This window comes from Symphalangus syndactylus, chromosome 5 (assembly GCF_028878055.3).
Source record: "Symphalangus syndactylus isolate Jambi chromosome 5, NHGRI_mSymSyn1-v2.1_pri, whole genome shotgun sequence".
NCBI classification, from domain to species: Eukaryota; Metazoa; Chordata; class Mammalia; order Primates; family Hylobatidae; genus Symphalangus; species Symphalangus syndactylus.
This window is the reverse complement of record NC_072427.2, coordinates 11,993,516-12,011,649: the sequence shown is the minus strand read 5'-3', so window position 1 is coordinate 12,011,649 and position 18,134 is coordinate 11,993,516. Positions and strand designations below refer to the sequence as shown.

Sequence of the window (18,134 nt, the reverse complement as noted above, 5' to 3'; positions counted from 1 at the left end):
AAAGGAAGTTCCCTTTTTATTCCCAGTTTGCTATGAGTTTTTATTTTGAACATGAGTTGAGCTTTCCCTAACATTTTCACCTGCATTCATTGAAATGATGTTATTTTTCTGCTTTGTTTTGGTTTATGTGGTGAATTATTTTGATTGGTTTTCAAAGGGTAAACTGATCTTACATTCTTGGAATAAACCCAACATTGTTGTTCTGTAGTCCCTTTATATCTGGCTAGATTTTATTTACTTGTTTTTGCTTAGGATTTTTGCAGTTATGATCATCAGTGAGATTGACTTATTTTCTGTTCTCGAAATTTTCTTGTGGCTAGAAGGTTATTCTAAACTCATAATACAAGGTCAGGTAGGTTCTCTGTCTTTTTTCTGGAAGAGTTTATGGGAGTCTGATATCATTACTTCCTTTAAGATTTATAGAATTAGCTGTTGAAGCATCCAGGCCTGAAGTTTTCCTTTGGAGATGATTTTGGATGAAATATTATGTTTATGTTACATACATATATAGTCAGCCATTCTATTATTTCTCATCTCTGTTTCTATAAATTGTAATTTTCAAAGAGTTTATCCCTTTCATATAAATTTCCTACTTGTTGATTTAAGGTTGTTTATAACATCCTCTTATTTAATGTCAGTAAGACTGTTGCATTATCTACTATTCTGTGCTTGATATTGTTATCTTCTTTCTTCTTGACAGGGATTTATCAATTATATTAGTCTTTAGAAATAAGCACCATTTGCCTTTGTTAATCTTCTCTATTTCCTGCTTGTTTTTTCATTAATTACTACTCTTATATTTTTCTAACTCTTTAAGATGGATAATTAGATCACTTATTTTCAATCTTTCCTCTTTCTTAACATAAACATTTTAAGACTCTGCAATTTCCTGTAAACACAACTCTAGCTCCATGCCAAACATTTTGGCATGTAATATTCTCATTATCATTCAAATTTAGTTAAAGCCATTTTCTGGTTTCCATTTTGATTTCTTCCTTGGCTAAGATATGTATTGCTAAATTTCCAAGTATATGGAGATTTTCTAGTTACCTTTTCGTTTCTGATTTCTAGCTTAATTGCTTTATGGTTAGAAAATATTGATCCAGCAATGGACTACTTTTGTCAATTTTCCATGTGAGCTTGAAAAGTAGATCATTGGATACATTGTTCTCTATATTCATTAGATTAAATTTGCTCATTATATTCAAGCCTTTTATATTTGTACTGATTTGTTTTTGTTTGGCTTGTTCTATCAATTACTTAGATGTGTTTAAACTTCACTATTGTACATTTGTCTAATCCTCCCTTGAATTTTGTCCATTTTTGCTTTCTGTATTTTGAAGCTATGTTATTTATAGATTTTAAAATTATTATATTTTCTTGGTTGATTGGAGCATTAATATGAAGCAACCTATTTCTTGCTAATACAGTTTTTTCCTAAATACCTTGTTGACCAATATTGGTATGGCTATACAGTAGTCCCCTATTATCCATGGGGGATATATTCTCAGACCCCCAGTGGCTGTATGAAATCATGGATAGTACTGATCTCTGTATATACTATGCTTTTTCCTATACGTGCGTGACCTATGATAAAGTAAACTTTATCAATTAAGTACAGTAACAGATTAACAATAATAATGAAATAGAACAATTATGGTAAGATAATGTAATAAAAGTTATGTGAATGTGGTGTTCCCCTCTCTTTTAAGATATCTTATTGTATGTAACATTTTGGCCGGGCGCGGTGGCTCACGCTTGTAATCCCAGCACTTTGGGAGGCTGAGGCGGGCAGATCACGAGTTCAGGAGATCGAGACCACGGTGAAACCCCGTCTCTACTAAAAATACAAAAAATTAGCCGGGCGTGGTGGCGGGCGCCTGTAGTCCCAGCTACTCGGCAGGCTGAGGCTGGAGAATGGCGTGAACCCGGGAGGCGGAGCTTGCAGTGAGCTGAGATTGCACCACTGCACTCCAGCCTGGGCGACAGAGCAAGACTCCGTCTCCAAAAAAAAAAAAAAAAAAAAAATTGGAACTCCAAACTAACTGAAACCACAGAAAGCCAAACTGCAGATAAGGGGTGACTACTGTCTCACCTTTCTTTTCTCCTTTTCTGTACTTTTCTTTGAACCTGTCTTTTTGTTTCAAATGTTTCTCTTGTATCTCACCGTCACTGTCATTTCACTGTAGCATGTAATCCCTGCAAAATTAATGATGCTTATCATTGCATTTAGATTTAAATCTGTAATTTATTAATAGTAGTGTTTACTTGCTTGTTCCATGTCTTTTTATTTCTTCTGTATCTTTCCTCCACTTGCTAGGAATTGAAACATTCTTGCTATTCTTTTAGTTGTCATCTTAGAGTTAACAGCTTTATTATTTGCCACAGTCTAATATTGTCACTTTTAATGTCTTCCCAGTCAGTGCAGGAACCTTCTTAATCTATGTTCCACATCTCTTTGATATCTGCCATCTTTTTCTTCTTTGTGATGCCGTCTAAATACTTTCTTTGGAAAATCTTGGACTGTTTTAGTTCTCTGCAGTTTAAAATCCTGTCCAATTAATTCACTGGGTTTTTAACTTCAATTATTGTAGTTTTCATTTTTCAAAATTCTACTTTATCAATTTTTCTTGTTTTTCATTTTCTTTTGGATTATATCTTCAAGCGTCTCTTACATGATTTTTAACATGTTAAACATTATGATTTAATATATTGGATTAGATTTGAATATCTGAAATCTTTTGTTTCAGATTTTGCTGGCTCTTACTCATGGTGTCATGTGTCCTTTCGTGGTTTGCATTTTTAAGTGTACACTTATATTCCTTGGATTTTCATGTGGAGAGTACTCAAACATCATAGTTGATGATGCATTTCCTTGGAGAGGATTACTGTTTAAGTCACCTTGGGATACTACCAATCCCAGGACCTACCAATCTAGGTCCTTTCTTAAATTTTTTTGCTTGAGGCTTTTCAAGCAACACTGGTAGCATAAACTCAGATGACAGATGTCTCCACTCAGCACCAAGGTCATGATTTATGTCCACTCTATGGTACAATGTGTCTCTCCTTCCTTATTCTTACCCTGAATATATATGTAAGCTTTATGCAATGGTCTCATATTAAAATCTCCCAATGGGAAGTTCCCCTTCTGCCCCCAATCTCCCGTTGTACTATGCAGACAACAGGAAGAAGCTCAAAATCCCAATATTTGGCAGAAAATATTACAGTGAAAATTGTCATTGGAGCTTAGTTAACCTCCAAGAGTTCTTGCAATTTATTTTATTTTTACAATGCATTATTTTCATGTCAGCCTAGTAATGGCTTTTTTTTTCTGTTGATTAGTATTTTACTTTCTCTTCAAAGTGGAATGGTATTGCTAGAAAAGGAATGATAAAGTATATTCCTTTTTAAAAAGTAATTTTATTCATTTCTGTAGCTATTATTATTTTTAAAACTCTACCTGATATCAATAACTGTCTTTCCATCTTTGTGTGTTTTGTGCAACAACAGTGAGAAAAATGAGGGTAGCTAACGCTTATTAAATAATGACTATGTGTGATATATTTTTACAAATGATTTATATGTATGAACTTATGGAATCCCCTCAACCAGCTCTATAAAGTAGATGCAGTTATTATTCCCATTTTACAGATGGGAAAACAAAAGCACAGAGTGGTGGGGTAAATTACTTAAGGCCATACAGCTAACAAAAGTTGCAAAGGAATTATTTTTACATTATAGGCTACAAAGTTAATAAGTAATCTTCCAGGGTGAAAAAAGAGTAGGTTTTGTTGCCACCCAGCTATGGATTTATGTCCAGGATCTGCCATCCACTGTTATTTATTTTAGTTATTTGTTGTGCCTGATATAGTTGTTACTTTTATTATAAATAATCAAATACAACCAATGAAATATAAAAAGTCTTCCCTTATTTTATATATGTACATTATTTCTACAGTTTAGTTTTTTACTGTATGTAGCTTTGAGCCTGCAGGTTGGGGGTTGTATGAGTGTTTTTAGTGTATTCTCATCTTTTTTTTTTTTTAAGCTGCATAGTATTGCAGAGCATAAATCTAATTAATTTTTCTTCATTTTGAGATTTTTCAATATTTATTTTACTGAGTTTATTTAAATATTACCAAACAGCCTGGAGAAGACATTTATGTACTGCCCCTGTGTCCTTGGGCAAGGAAAGCTGCAAGTTAAATTTCTGGCCATGCTGAACTGGATCCGTTGTGGAGTTCAGATAACATTTCAACACATATTGTAAAATTGCCCTCCAAAAAGTTCTGTTACAAGTTCTACTGTGGAACAGAGAAGTAGGGAATGGACCTATGCAAATATAGAAATTCAGAATAAGAAAGATGGCATAATAAAGATGGGGGAAAAATAGTGATTAATCAGTTGGTGGAGTCACATCACTGAATCAGGGGAGGGCTTTGGTAAGCCTGGCCAAATCTAGACATTGACAAGGAAAAACTAATAAATTTGTTCATGTGAAGGTTTATAATTTTTATGTTAATTATAAACAAAATCAACAAACTGCAAAAATGTTATATATAACAAACATGACAAATGTCTGATTTTTCTACTATTCAAACTGATATTGGAAATCACTGAGGAAAAAGTTAAGCAAAACAGCTCAGGAGAAAACTAGCAAATAGTAACTATTTCTTTTTTTTTGAGTTTTTACAATGTACCAGACACTGAGCTAACTATTCTGGAAGTTCTTTTTAATTCTAGCAGAATCTATGATACAGGTATTATTATTATTCCAGCCTGGAACCTATGGTTCAGATTGATTCAATCAATTTCTGGGAGTTACTTAACTTGAAGAGATAAAGCTTGAACTTGAACCCAAGTCAGTTTGCTTATAAATCAGTTTTCTTAAATACTTTCCTAAATAATAGCCCCAGGCCAAAAAAAAGGTTGGTCATTTCGTTTCTCTGTGATTTTTAATAGGCATATTAAAAGGTATTCAAATGTGCTTATAATTTAAAGAATTGGAAAATTAAAGACATATATATATATATATATATAATATTTTACCTCATAGTAGGCAAAGATTAAAAACAAAAACAGTCTTTTGTTTGTTTTTGAGAAGGAGTCTTGCTGTGTTGCGCAGGCTGGAGTGCAATGATGCAATCTCGGCTCACTGCAACCTCCACTTCCCAGGTTCGAGTGATTCTCCTGCCTCAGCTTCCCAGGTAGCTGAGATTACAGGCGCTCGCCACCATGCCCGGCTAATTTTTGTACTTTAGTAGAGATGAGATTTCACCACGTTGACTAGGCTGGTCTTGAACTCCTGACCTCAGGTGATCTGCCCACCTCGGCCTCCCAAAGTGCTGGGATTACAGACATGAGCCACAACGCCCAGCCTCAGTCTTAACCAGAGGGTGAGATTACTGTAGTTCTCCTATACTGTTGATAGAATTGTGATTATTTATACAAGTTAGACAATCTGTCAGCCTTAATTTGCTCATCTATAAAATGGGGCAGAATTACTGAGAACATGACATTCTAAATATGTGAATAATGTTAGCACAATGCCTGGCACATATAAAATGCTTAATAACTTTGTGCTATTCCCTCTAAAATCCCGTCTCCCATAAAAAACATTTTACCTTTCTGTATTCCTAGCACAAGGCAATGAGGCTCTATGGTTAAATCTGTATGTGAAGATGAAGACCATCAAGAAGGCACTTCAGTAGGGCATTCGGTCTCTAGGAATGCACATGAATCTCTACAATATATCCAAGTCCATGTCCCATCTTCTAGATCTCCATTTCCATGCCAGTCAAAGCAGGCAATAGATTCAACAAAAGGAGCCAGGAGCTCTGTGAAAATAATACATAGTATAATCACCTACATTATCTATTAATGGTGGTGTGATGATTTATAGTCAAATGCTTCCCCATTTATTTCAAGTCACTGTTAGATTTCTGGTGTAAACAAGTCTGGAAATTCTAAATATAAGTGATTAGTGAACACAAAAGCACCAATGCCATGCAATAATATCCTCCCCATGGGGCACAGTGGCTCACACCTATAATCCCAGCACTTTGGGAGGTCAAGGCAGGAGAGTTGCTTGACCCCAGGAGTTCGAGACTAGCCTGGGGTGACATAGGGAGGCCAGAGCTCTACAAAAATTTTCAAAATTAAAATTAGGCTGTGGTGTCTCTTGCCTGTTGTCCCAGCTACTGACGAGGCTAAAGCAGGAGGATCGTTTGAGCCTGGGAGGTCGAGGCTGCAGTGAGCTATGACTGCATCACCGCACTACAGCCTGGGTAACAGCGCAAGATCCTGTCTCAAAAAAAGACAAAAAAGAAAAAAAAACTCCTCCCTTTTCTGGTAAAGGAAAGATTACCATAATTACTAGTAACCGTGTGTTTATCGAGAGACAATTGTTGACTTAGAAGTGACCTAACCCTTAGTTTTGAAGATCTCCATGCAGAGCCATCGTGGCAACATTGCCGTTTTTAATCACTTCTGAGAGCCAAAAGTCTTCTCAGGAACAGTGGGTTCCAGCGAGGTAGAGTCACCAATATCCTGACAAATTGAATGGCAATTGGTTTGTGACTGTCTCTTTAAGAATGTTTTTCCAGTACCCAATCATTTTGGCAGACTGTCATCTCGAGATTTTTAACAAAATTTTCCCAATAGACTTAAAAAAAAAATTTCTATAACTATGAACATGAAATAAACATGACAAGTTGACTCGGTGTCAGTTGTTGAACATCAGAGGAAATCATATTTATGTGGTTTGTCTACAGCACATTTAACTGGACGGTCCCCTTCCTTTCATCTCTGGCCTGTTTGATTCTGGCAGCAGCCACCATCATTTTGTATTTCATTCCACTGCGGTACATCATTTTAATCTGGGGTAAGTTTGGCATGATCCTTTTGCTAGCAATCAATTCCAGGTAAGAACCAATTACTCATTTTTAAAGTGCGACTATTAACTTTAAATGTGCTCTTGTTGGCAATTAAACATGAGATTAAGGAAAGCATTTGGGGAACAAAAACTTCCAGGGCCTCCCTGAAAGGGCAGTTGCATGAGTGATCAGCATAGATATTTACAGGCCTCTTGCATAATTGCAATCAAATAAAAATGTGATTGTACATGCCATTTCCCTTTGGGCTTTCCTAGTCATAAATCCTCTTGAATAATATATTGCTGTGCCCGGGTGACTTTAAGGAAACACTGTTCAAACAGTGAGCAAACACCTGCATCATGCCCTTGATACTATATAAAAGTGGATCTGGCCACTACCAGATTGCTTCTGACACTTCATCTCTCTTGAAGGAAAAAATTCACCTAACCCCATTTTTAAATCCAGAAGCAGGGAGAGGGAGGGGAGGGGGCATTCTGTGAATACCTAACCAGTGCCTGAACAGAGAGGAAGTTATTATTTACCAGGGGAAAAATGGTGTGCCTATATAAAGTTTAGCTGCTTTAAAAAGTAGAAACAAAACTGGCGAACTGGAAATAAATGTCATGACTTGATTTAATACTCAAACTAGCGGTTGGACAAAATGCGAGCAGCTTGGTGAATATTTGTGTCTGTTCCTGGGTGGGCTCTGAGTTGATATAAGGAGGGGGAATTGCAATAACTTAAATGTTGAAGAAGCAGTTAGCCCTTCTCCGTAAAGGGTCTGCCAATCCTGGTTTTCCATGACTTAGCTATGACTGCCACTGAGTTCTCAATGATCATCACTTCCAGGGATCTTCAGATGTTAAGATGTTTGGGGAAATCACAAAGAGAAGAGACTGTGTTGAGATGCATTCATCCTTAAGCAAAAGCTGAGAGCCTGCAAATGCTGGATGAAAGCTACAAGCTTTCTAAAAACCATTAAATATAGACTTTCTCAAAGAGCATCCAACAAAGTAGAATCCTGCTGTCAAGAAAAGCCAAACTTGGGCAATAGGAAAAATTCATGGGAAAAACAGAATAGCTCATACAGTTACAGAAGTAGAATGATTTAGGGATTTTGAGAGAGTATAATCCAATTATTCTCTAAACTATTCAGGGATCTATTTTAATACTTGATGATCCTGATTCTTGGAGGAAAGTCTAATCTGTGCTTAGTTCTTGTTGCTATTTTTTGTTTACTTGGCAACAATAATAGCAAATTGGTCCTTAAGAAAGAACATAGAGCTCTTCCGGGCTACTGATTAAGAAGGCATATTTTGAAGAAAAAAAAAGTATTTTCCCGAATAATTTATATACTGAATGTTATTCGCATCAACTGGATATCTTATTTTTCAATTATGTTTTCATGAGTACTACTATCTTGTTTACTGATAACATTTAGAACATAGATCTTGAGATTATTGTCTGACTCTAACCAGAATGTGATTAAAAGTCGCAATCATTTGGCTAGTGGTTTGTTCACTTTTAAGTCCACGTAAGTTAAGTTGAGTGCCATGGTCAGCTGTTAAACACTGCTTCTTCTGGATTTCCTCATCATCCTGGTGCTCGCTTGGTCTGTTTCTATGCATCTTTCCTTCCACAAAGAAGACTAATATTGGCTGGGTGCAGTGGCTCATGCCTGTAATCCCAGCACTTTGGGAGGCAGAGGCAGGCGGATCACCTGAGGTCAGGAGTTCGAGACCAGCCTGGCCAAGATGGTGAAACCCTATTTCTACTAAAAATACAAAAATAAGCCAAGATGATGGCAGGCACCTGTAATCCCAGCTACCTGGGAGGCTGAGGCATGAGAATCACTTGAACCCGGGACGTAGAGGTTGCAGGGAGCCGAGATCAAGCCACTGCACTCAAGCCTGGGCAACAGAGTGACACTCCGTCTCAAAAAACAAAACAAAACAATACAAAACAAAAAAAAGACAAATACTATATTTTCTCATTTGATCATCAATTTTGAGATTCCAATCCCTCTTTCTCTATATACAAATCACTTTGGCATCTGATCTCATCCTCCAAGATCTTGGCAGCTTTCCAACAACTTTTTGCATCTACTTAATGAAATATTGTTCTATTTTCCATTTTATGGATAAAGCTATTAAATGGTATGGAGTTTATTATGCTCTCTTTGGCTGTTAGTAACTCTCTGAGCTTTGTACTCTATGTCTGGTTCTTCAGTTTTACATTTTAAACAGGAGCTCATAGTTTATTGAAGAGCTTACCACAGTGAATATAGTTACAAGCCTTGACAATCACCACGTGATCTATTGCCTCTTCTCATTATGTAAAAACTGCCATGCCATCCTAGAATATATTCTGCAATTCTGTTAGGACTTATCCTAAGACAAATTAGTTACTAGCTAGCATAGGGCAGGACATTATTTTGCAAATTTCTTATATGATTGCCTCCTTTGCAGCAATCTTTTTCTCACAAAGATAAATGTATATGTCTTAAAGTTTTAGTGGTTTTTCTAACTTTAAGGATCAGAAGACTTTCTTATTCTAAGTTATTCGTTTTTTATTGAGTGCTAAAATGGTGAATAATATCCTAAAATGTTTTGTTCTATGTTTTTAATTTTTTGGAAAAAATTTATATATACTAATTTCCATATTTTATATCCTCAAGTCATATTTTTATATAAGTATTAGAATCATTTCACGTAAGCACATAAAACAGCCTAATTTTTATACTAGCTATGGGGAATATTTTTGGACACACCAAAATTATTTTGACAGGTGAGATACTTTATTTCCTCTTTAGCCCTATAATTCTTAGTGCAGCCACATTTATGTAATAGATTTTTAATGAGTACTTAAATATTTTTATGAATGAATGAGCCTGCAAGCTTAATACCTGTGCTCTATATAGATGACATTTTGTTAGGCCCGTGACCTCTCTTGTGTAGGAGTGTGATTTTTGAAAATTAAGTGAGAAGGAGATTTTAAGGATATCTGAAGTTTTCTTTAGGAAACATTATCTACTGAATTTTAGTCACTTACGTGAAGTGTGTATTTCCAGAAGGCAGAGCATTTCTGAGGATTAGATCCCACGTGGGTTTCCTTTTGAGATTTCCCATATTCCTTCTATTTGTAGAGGTTTTAATTATACTTTTTCAGTTCTAGTTGAAACCACTTCTGTTTTTTCAGGGTAGATATTAATTCTCTAAGCTAAATTTTTAGCTTTTTGCAAGAAGGACCTATGCCTCGTTTAAGTTTGTATCTTCATTTGATAGCACAATATCTCTTACATGGAAGACACTCACAATTTGAAAAATGAACAGGCAAGGAACCCCTGCCTCACCCCAACCAATGTATTACAGTTGGAGCTACCTGCTGGTCACTCATATAAATATCTGAAAAATGGTGTTTTAATTGTGTTTCAAGTGGTTATTCTCAAATGACCAAATGTGCAAAGCAGCCGTGCAGTTTTTCCATCTCTTCTGATTTTCTCCAAGTGATTTTTTTTTAAACTGTAGGGCTCATTCCACATTCCACCCCACTGATCAGTTCAATCTATGATCCAGGACCAGTACATGATAGCATCTTTCCCCACAAAATGTTATTCTTCAGTATCTTATCCCACTTGCTTTTTTTCTGTTTTTCTTTTCTTTTGCTAAAAGTAATTTTACAACAGATATACCCCTCCATCTGTACTATTTAGGTTAAAAAAAATCTAAGGTATGTTTAGCATGCTAATAGATGAAGCCACAATTTCTCAATGTGTCTGCATCATCATAGTTGGCTTTAATAGTATTAAAGGCTCTTTTCCATCCTCACTTTGTCTCCTTAGCTTGTTTGCATGTACAGTAATGATGGTAGCCCTCTGCATTGTTGTAGAATTTCAGACTACAGTATCATTTTGCCTGTACTGCTCGATGTGATTCTCCCATCATCTACCCAAGAAACTCTACAAGGAGGTCTTTATTATTCAAATATTAACTTAAGAAATGTGAGGTACAGGAAGGTTACGTGATTTTTCTAAAATCACACAGCTAATACGTGATGAAGCCAGAACTGGGGCCCAGGTATTCCTACATCATAACCTTTTTTTCCTTGTCCCTTAAAGAATGACCAAGGTGGCTGGGTGTGGTGGCTCACGCCTGTAATCCCGGCACTTTGGGAGGCTGAGGTGGGTGGATCACCTGAGGTCAGGAGTTCAAGACCAGCCTGACCAACATGGCAAAACCCTGTCTCTTAAAAGTAACCAAGGAGTCTGTGATTTCCTGTTGACAATCAGTCTCACAGAGTTGTTAATAGGGCAAAATTATTGAAACATTTGATCCTGGACACCTTCATAAATAAGGTGTGCGTTTGAAACATGCAATCTGAGTGCCCTCTAATTTTTATTCTAAGTTTTTTTTTTTTTCAAAGATAGTCTCAGTGCATTGTGGAATACTTTTGCCCTTATTGGTGCATTTGAGCTACTGTGCAGGTTTATAATCTTCTCAGTGACTAAGAATGCAGTGTTTTGATCAGCTGTGATATTATCCCTGCCTTGCCGTTCATTGTAAAGACTCCAGATGCGCACACCATATATAATTAACAATAGAAGATATATCTGTTCTCAATACGTCTTTGTCTCCCTTCATCATTTTGCCTTGTCTGTTTTCTTTTGCCAAAAAGCCCATGCTACAATTAAATGTCTTTAGAATAACACAGTGAGAGTATTTTAGTGTAAAGGAACACTGGGGGAAATTTTAGCTAGAAACGTGAAGCTTGCTGTGGGGGTAGAGGGAAAAAAGGCAGAGTGCAGCTTTGACTTGAGGGAAAGGCGATCATTTGCTAGGAACCTTCACCAGCCCAACCGCCAAGCCACCATTTACTCGGGCACAATGGCTGGCTCCCATTTGCAAAGCAGATGTAAATCTGACCCTCCAAAGAAATAACTGGAGGTTGGCATTGTGTCGGGTATAATGCCGTGCAGGAAGCCTAGTCCTCAGATGAAAGCAAAATAATATTTAATGAACAACAACAGAAAAAATCAAACCCTTTGTGTGTTGGGGACTACTGAACAGTTAAATGTTACCTTGACTTCTGAGTAGGAGCCATTCAGAGTACAACGAAGCTGAGAATTCATTCAGCATCATTGGGACTGACAGCCCTTCAGAGAAGATCCTTGTTAAACAAGCACCCTGTGGCAAAACTTCAGAAGGCCACCTAGTCTTTCTGCTTCTAAAACTCAACATGAAAAACGGGTTGACATTTGGTGAAAAGACTACGGCTTATGAGCTCCGGATATAGTCAAAGCAGCTCCAAAGAGCAGAGTAGGAGACAAAATGTGGTTGAGAGGAACTCCCCTCTAAAGAGTAAACCAGGGGCAGAGCGTGTCCCGGATATGCGCGGGAACCCGAGGTGCAGCCACCAGAGAGGGACGGTCTGTAGGATGTTGACATCTTAAACGCTGAACCCGTTTCTAATTATCCTTGTCCTAAATTAGCATGTTCTCCATTGCCCAGACAGACCCACGCGCCGACGTTGTGATCCATAAATTAAGTTAGCAACCATAGTAAGATAATTTTCCAATAATAACTTTTCACAGTTTCCTGCAGCATCAAAGTACAATCAACATGTCAGGTTCTGTTCTGCTGTGAGAGGAGAGAAACCTGTGAAAATGAGTTGGAGGTGGGGGAAGACGGATGACTGCAGTTTTCTTTGTAACAACAAAAAAACAACTCCCACCCTCTACCTCCCACTGCTACGTTTGGTCCAGAGCCTCCAAGCAGGGACTTGTTTGGGCTAATGAAGGCCTTTTCCCATCTGGGACATTTGTTTTCATAGCAGAGGCGGCTGTTAATCAGCGTATTCCAAAAAAGCCAACGTGCTCCCCAGTTTGAGCGTGTGTTTCTGTCGCTCTGCTGCTGGGATTGTAATGGGATTTTCACAGCTGAAGAAGGCAGAGCCCCTCTTCACCAGCCCCTGCTTCCTGCCTTCAGGAAAAGGCATTTGTGAATGATTCCACATGACAGAAACATGTGCTTGACTTGAGGTCTGGTAATTGTTTTCACACTAATTTTTACTTGTGAATATCCCCTCTTCCCCGAGTCAGGCAAGTTTTTGAAGATAGATAGATAGATAGATAGATAGAGAGAGAGATAAAGAGATCTCCTGTGTTTCTATTTTTCAGGCATAAATAAATTTACTAAGAAGCTTCGAAATCCCTATTCCATCGACAATAATGAGCTACTAGACTTCCTCTCTAGGGTACCGTCTGATGTTCAAAAGGTATGTAACGAACGGTCACCACCAACAGTGGCCCCAACCTGAAATCTGGCCAGCCCTTGGAGCCAGAGGCGCACAAGGCTTTGCTTGTGTGAGTAATTGAGATAAGGAACCAGAAAATCCTTAAAGAGGCCTGGCTTGCAGGGAAGTGGCAGAAAAATCTTTGTCCAAAGCATGAGGTGACTGGGGGAAATTGTTTCGACAAAGAGCTGCTTAAGTATGATCTGGAACTCACACTGTGTGGCTACTGTGCACTGATGCTTGTCCCCTTCCGATTGCTTGCCTCCCTAAAGAGGATAAGATGGGCTCAGTGAGTAGAATTGCATGAGATCCAAAGCCAGGGAGTGTTGCTTATTTTCTTCTTCCGGGTGGCAAGCATTTTAGGGGAAGTAGGGGACAAGAGGATTATTCTTTTTATTCTCATTTGCCCTGATTTATCTCCTGGGCCTCCCTTCCATCCCCTTCCCTCTGAAGACTTAGGGATGCTGAGGATGCAGCCCCCGTCTCCTGTAATACACAAAGAGGCAGAGGCAGTGTGAAATAACGTGAGATCAATCGGAAGTATTATTCACAGATAATGGTCACTTAGTCCAGCAGCGTCCTGTTTCTGTGGATACACAGAGATTAACGAAGGTAACAATACTAGAAAGTCGTGTAGAGTAGCTCGATCCTGGCCCCTGTGGATCAGCCTGCTATAAATCCAGAGGAAGGACGGCAGGCGGCAATTTCTCTAATGGAGAATAGAGATCACTGAATAGGTAGATGGGGAGACCATGGCGTGAAATATCATCAAGATGATCAAAGGCACAGTCCTTTAATATCTCAGAGAATCCCAAATCAAATATCGATTTTCGTATTTGAGCCACTGTAGCATAATTGGTTCCCTGGCAGCTCAGGGAGGATTGCAAAGATCTGGGGCGGAAAGGCCTTAGAGTTTCTTTCCCCGAGTTCTAGAAATTAAAAGGGACTCTGTGATGCTATCTTTCTTTAAACTTCATTTCATAATTAGCTGTGAAAACACATTCTATAGAGATGAATTTACTCTTTAACATTTGTATTACTTCATTAAAAAATAATAACCTGGCCCCTGTTTGTTTTGCATTGAAGATTGACAGGTATGTCATCCTCTGCTCCCTTAGGGCACCTTCGTGAAACACCAGAAGGAATGGGGTGTTTTCTTCATTTATCTGCCTCTGACAAAGTACAGCCTGACTTCTGTGATCAGGCATAATGTCCTTGGGGAATTTGGCACAAATGCTAAAAATAGGGAGCACATGTGGTCTGTAATACAATATTTTAAATAAAGCCATTCCACCAGCAGCCTATCAAAGCCCACACACCAAAGCAATACGTTTGCAGCGTACCATCACTTGGGTCGCAGTGTGAGTTCACGCTGTATCCTTGAAGAATAGAAATTTCCATCAAGCCCCCAAGGATTCTCTGTGCAGAGTCCAGGCACTAGCCCTCAAAGTGGCCATTCCAGTTGGAGATGGCATGAACACAGACAGATGCAACAAAAGAGCATTCCAGGAAGATATACAGTATGCTAGTAAGATCCTCCGTGTATCGCCAAGGGCGCTTTCTAATAACACAGTGACAGTTTGCCACTGGGGACTCCCAAGTACTCATATTTATCACAGATGTTTTAGTCATTACATTGCAAATGAAATTAATTTCTAAGAGAAATCTATATAAAAGTCTGGGGTCCAGTATCAATTTCAGCATTTTTTCCTCTCAGGCAAAGTAAATGTATATAATTTTCCGAGGTGTTTTCCCCAAGATTTTAGATATTTTTAAATGAATAATCCTCAGTAAGTTGCTGTATCATATACTAAGATAAACATTCCCAAGAGGCAGTTATTAAGCTTACTTATGGTTGAAAACCGGCACACACAAAACGAACATCATCTAGCAGTGCCCAGAGAAGGTAGAAACCCATGCATCTCATTAGAAAAATCTGCTTTTAATATTTTGGTTTCAAGAAATGATGCATGACTTCTCAAATCCTTCCTGCAATTAATCCCTCCATGTTCCTGTGTTTAGAAAATGATTCATTACCTTTGAACCTTCCTTCCTTTGCCTTGGGTTGTCCTTGGGGAGCCATTAGCACACACTGCGGTGAGCTAGGGTTACCTAACCACCAGCATCACGGCTGTTTGTTTTCACAGGTGCAGTACGCGGAATTGAAGCTCTGCAGCAGCCACAGCCCCCTGCGGAAGAAACGCAGCGCTCTCTAGGGCACACACCGACTTTGGACAGCAGCACCCAATATTGTGTTTGGTTGAGTAGACCAATGTTATGGCTGTTTCAGTGGTACCCAAGGTGTCCTTCTGAAATGCATGCCCTGTGGCACCCTCTGTATTCTTCCTCCTCCTTCACGTGCACAGACATACACACATGTGCACACACCCCCATGCATGGGTGTGCTAGTTGCATAGGGTCAGCCCAGCAAAAAGCAACAATCCTGAGACTGTGAAAGACTAACATCCATTCTGAAATAGGAGATAACAAGGCTGCCGTGGATCTGAACACCACCTTCCTTGAGAACAGCCAGGAGCCCACTTGGATTCAAGAGTGACTTTGAACTTGTTTTCACACCTCCAACAGAGTCTCATTAAGATTCAGTTATTTCCACTCCCCAGCCCCACACTCCTTTCAGATTATTGTTCATGGGCGTAAGTCTCTTCTCAGAGTCAACAAGTCTTTGGTAGCCATCATCTGTCCAAATATTGTATATTATATTATTAAAAGGCATTTTTAATAATTACCAGAATTAGCTCAAACCCTTAGAGGTCTTTCAGCCATGATTATTAAGGATATGTGTGTGAATTTGGGGGGAACCTCTCGGCGCTGGATGCCAGCCTGCAGCATGGCCCATTGCTGGCAATGGATGTCCCAGGAAGGTCCCTAGAGATCACTCACTTGAAAAATGAGGGTCCCATGAAAGTATTCGGTTGCCTTCTGATGCCACTTCTTCTGACTTTACTTTTTGCTTATTTTCAAAATATTACAAAATGTCAACATATAATTTCAGAAAGGCAGGTGGGGGTAGGGGAGAAATGAGTGAATTCTCTAGGTATTTAGAAAGATGAGAAACTGAAGACCGAGAGGCTAATAAGGCTGCTTACCTAATTATTATAATCATTTCATTTGCCTGAATGTTTTAAGCAGGAAGTAGAAATACTTTGGCTGCCCTAATGTATCTTTTGTTCCTCTTAGAAGTAAAATAAGCTACATACAATAAAAATTTATTTCAGAACCCCATTTCTAGAAAATACCACCCCAGAGTCCTCCTTTGATAGCATCTGTCCCCTGCAGACCTCATCATTCCACAGTATTTCCCTGCCATGTAAAAATCCTGACTTAGTGCATGTATAAAATGTATGCAATGAAGTCTCTTTAAATGATATTTAAGTTTTAAAGACTGTATTTTGTTGACACATACTTTGTGCAGTTTTTATATATGTATGTATTATAAAAAAAAGTTAACGTAAAAAGATCTCATTTAATAGTGAGTTTACTATTTTTTTTTGTCTCTGGGTTGTAATTTAATAATCTTCAAACAAAATGTTTACGAAAAATGCCAAAGATTCTAAATCTTATCATCCCGTGTCTGTTTTTCTTCATGTTGTATCTCACTGGGTTGCTTTCTGGCTGAGCCAGAATTCTGCATGATTTGATTTACTTCAAGTTAATGAAGCTGGCTGGAAAACAGCCTTGCAGAAATTATAAAAGCTCCAGTAAATCTCGTAGTTGTACATACAATAGATACCCAAGAACCTCTTTTGTTAAACCAGTTACTCAATCTTCTGTGTAAACAATGCCTCATTGTCTTGCTTCTAACTATCATCTAGTTTATCATAGTCTGTCATTTTGTAACGACCTAAAAGTCAGACAGTTTTAAACAGACATGTGAGATCTGATCAGTCATTTGAATGAAAACTTTCAGCAGCAAAATAACCCCTTATTTATTTAAAAGTGGAACCAATACTTTATTGTTGTTCTTTTGCTATAGAATTTCAAAATGAAATTATTTGCCCGACAAGAAGGCATCATTAGTTAGACTTGTTTCCTCTATAGCCCGATTGAAATTCTCAGTGTTAAGTTTAGGACCCAAACACCAGCTGGGATGTAAGAGCAGGACCGAATCAACCTTGAATAAACTGTATATAGAAAACAATTGTTAGTTGATTAATAGACATTGGATGTTTGTTAGAAAGGAATGTTAGTTGTAAGTGACATGTTAACATTTATACAATTGTCAAAAACTTTTAGGAAAGACTCCAGAATGCTTTTGATAAAATTTATGGGTTGTGGATTCACAGTATGATAATTAAGTAGGGAAGTTGAAGTCTTGCCAAGTTTTCCTGGTTCTTTTCTCAAACTTTATCCTCCCATTTCTAGCCCTGTCTCTCTATCTTACAGGCATCTACACCTCAGCAAGTCAGAAACTAAACATCATCTGTCTCTCCCGGTCTTCAGAACCCCAACCCTCATAATCTCCTTCCTGCTTCCTTATTTCCCTTACCGGGACTGGCATTTTCTGGGCTCAGAATTTCTCGGTCATCCTCTTTTTTTGTTGTTCCTCGTGCTGTTGTCCTCGTCTCCCAACCCATAAAGCCTGGTAGGTCCAGTGTCAATGCGTTAACCACTTCTGTTCTGATTTCCACCACCCAAGTGGAGGCCGTCATAACCTCTCAGATGTCACGGCCATGATGCAGTTACATTATGCCTAGTTAATCTTCATTCAGACTGGAGGGACCTGCCCCCAATTTCTTTCTGAATAGATTCTACTCTCCTTCAACACTTCCAAGTCTCCTGCCCCAAAAAGACTTAGTTAGTCCTGTGGCTGGATGTGACTCCAATTTCCTTTTTTGTACCCTCACGTCTTTCATATCTTTCTGGCATCTGCCATACATCCTGAGAGGCTTTGACCACTGTTCTCCACTGAATAGCCCATTACAGCTAGCACCTAATAGTTACTCATTA

At 38.3% G+C, this 18,134-nt stretch overlaps 1 protein-coding gene across 12 annotated transcripts in view; it reads left to right on the top strand.

Moving 5' to 3' along the window:
- MCTP2 (multiple C2 and transmembrane domain containing 2) overlaps positions 1-16,747 on the top strand; it is a 256,284-nt gene extending 239,537 nt beyond the window's left edge. For all 12 annotated transcript variants that reach the window (XM_063640081.1, XM_055277123.2, XM_063640079.1 and 9 more), the window contains 3 exons: positions 6,774-6,883; positions 13,051-13,148; positions 15,314-16,747. In XM_063640081.1, coding sequence (XP_063496151.1) covers positions 6,774-6,883; positions 13,051-13,148; positions 15,314-15,382 — 277 coding nt within the window. In that variant the 3' untranslated portion in view covers positions 15,383-16,747. The remainder of the gene's footprint in view (positions 1-6,773; positions 6,884-13,050; positions 13,149-15,313) is intronic.
- Positions 16,748-18,134: the final 1,387 nt, after the last annotated feature.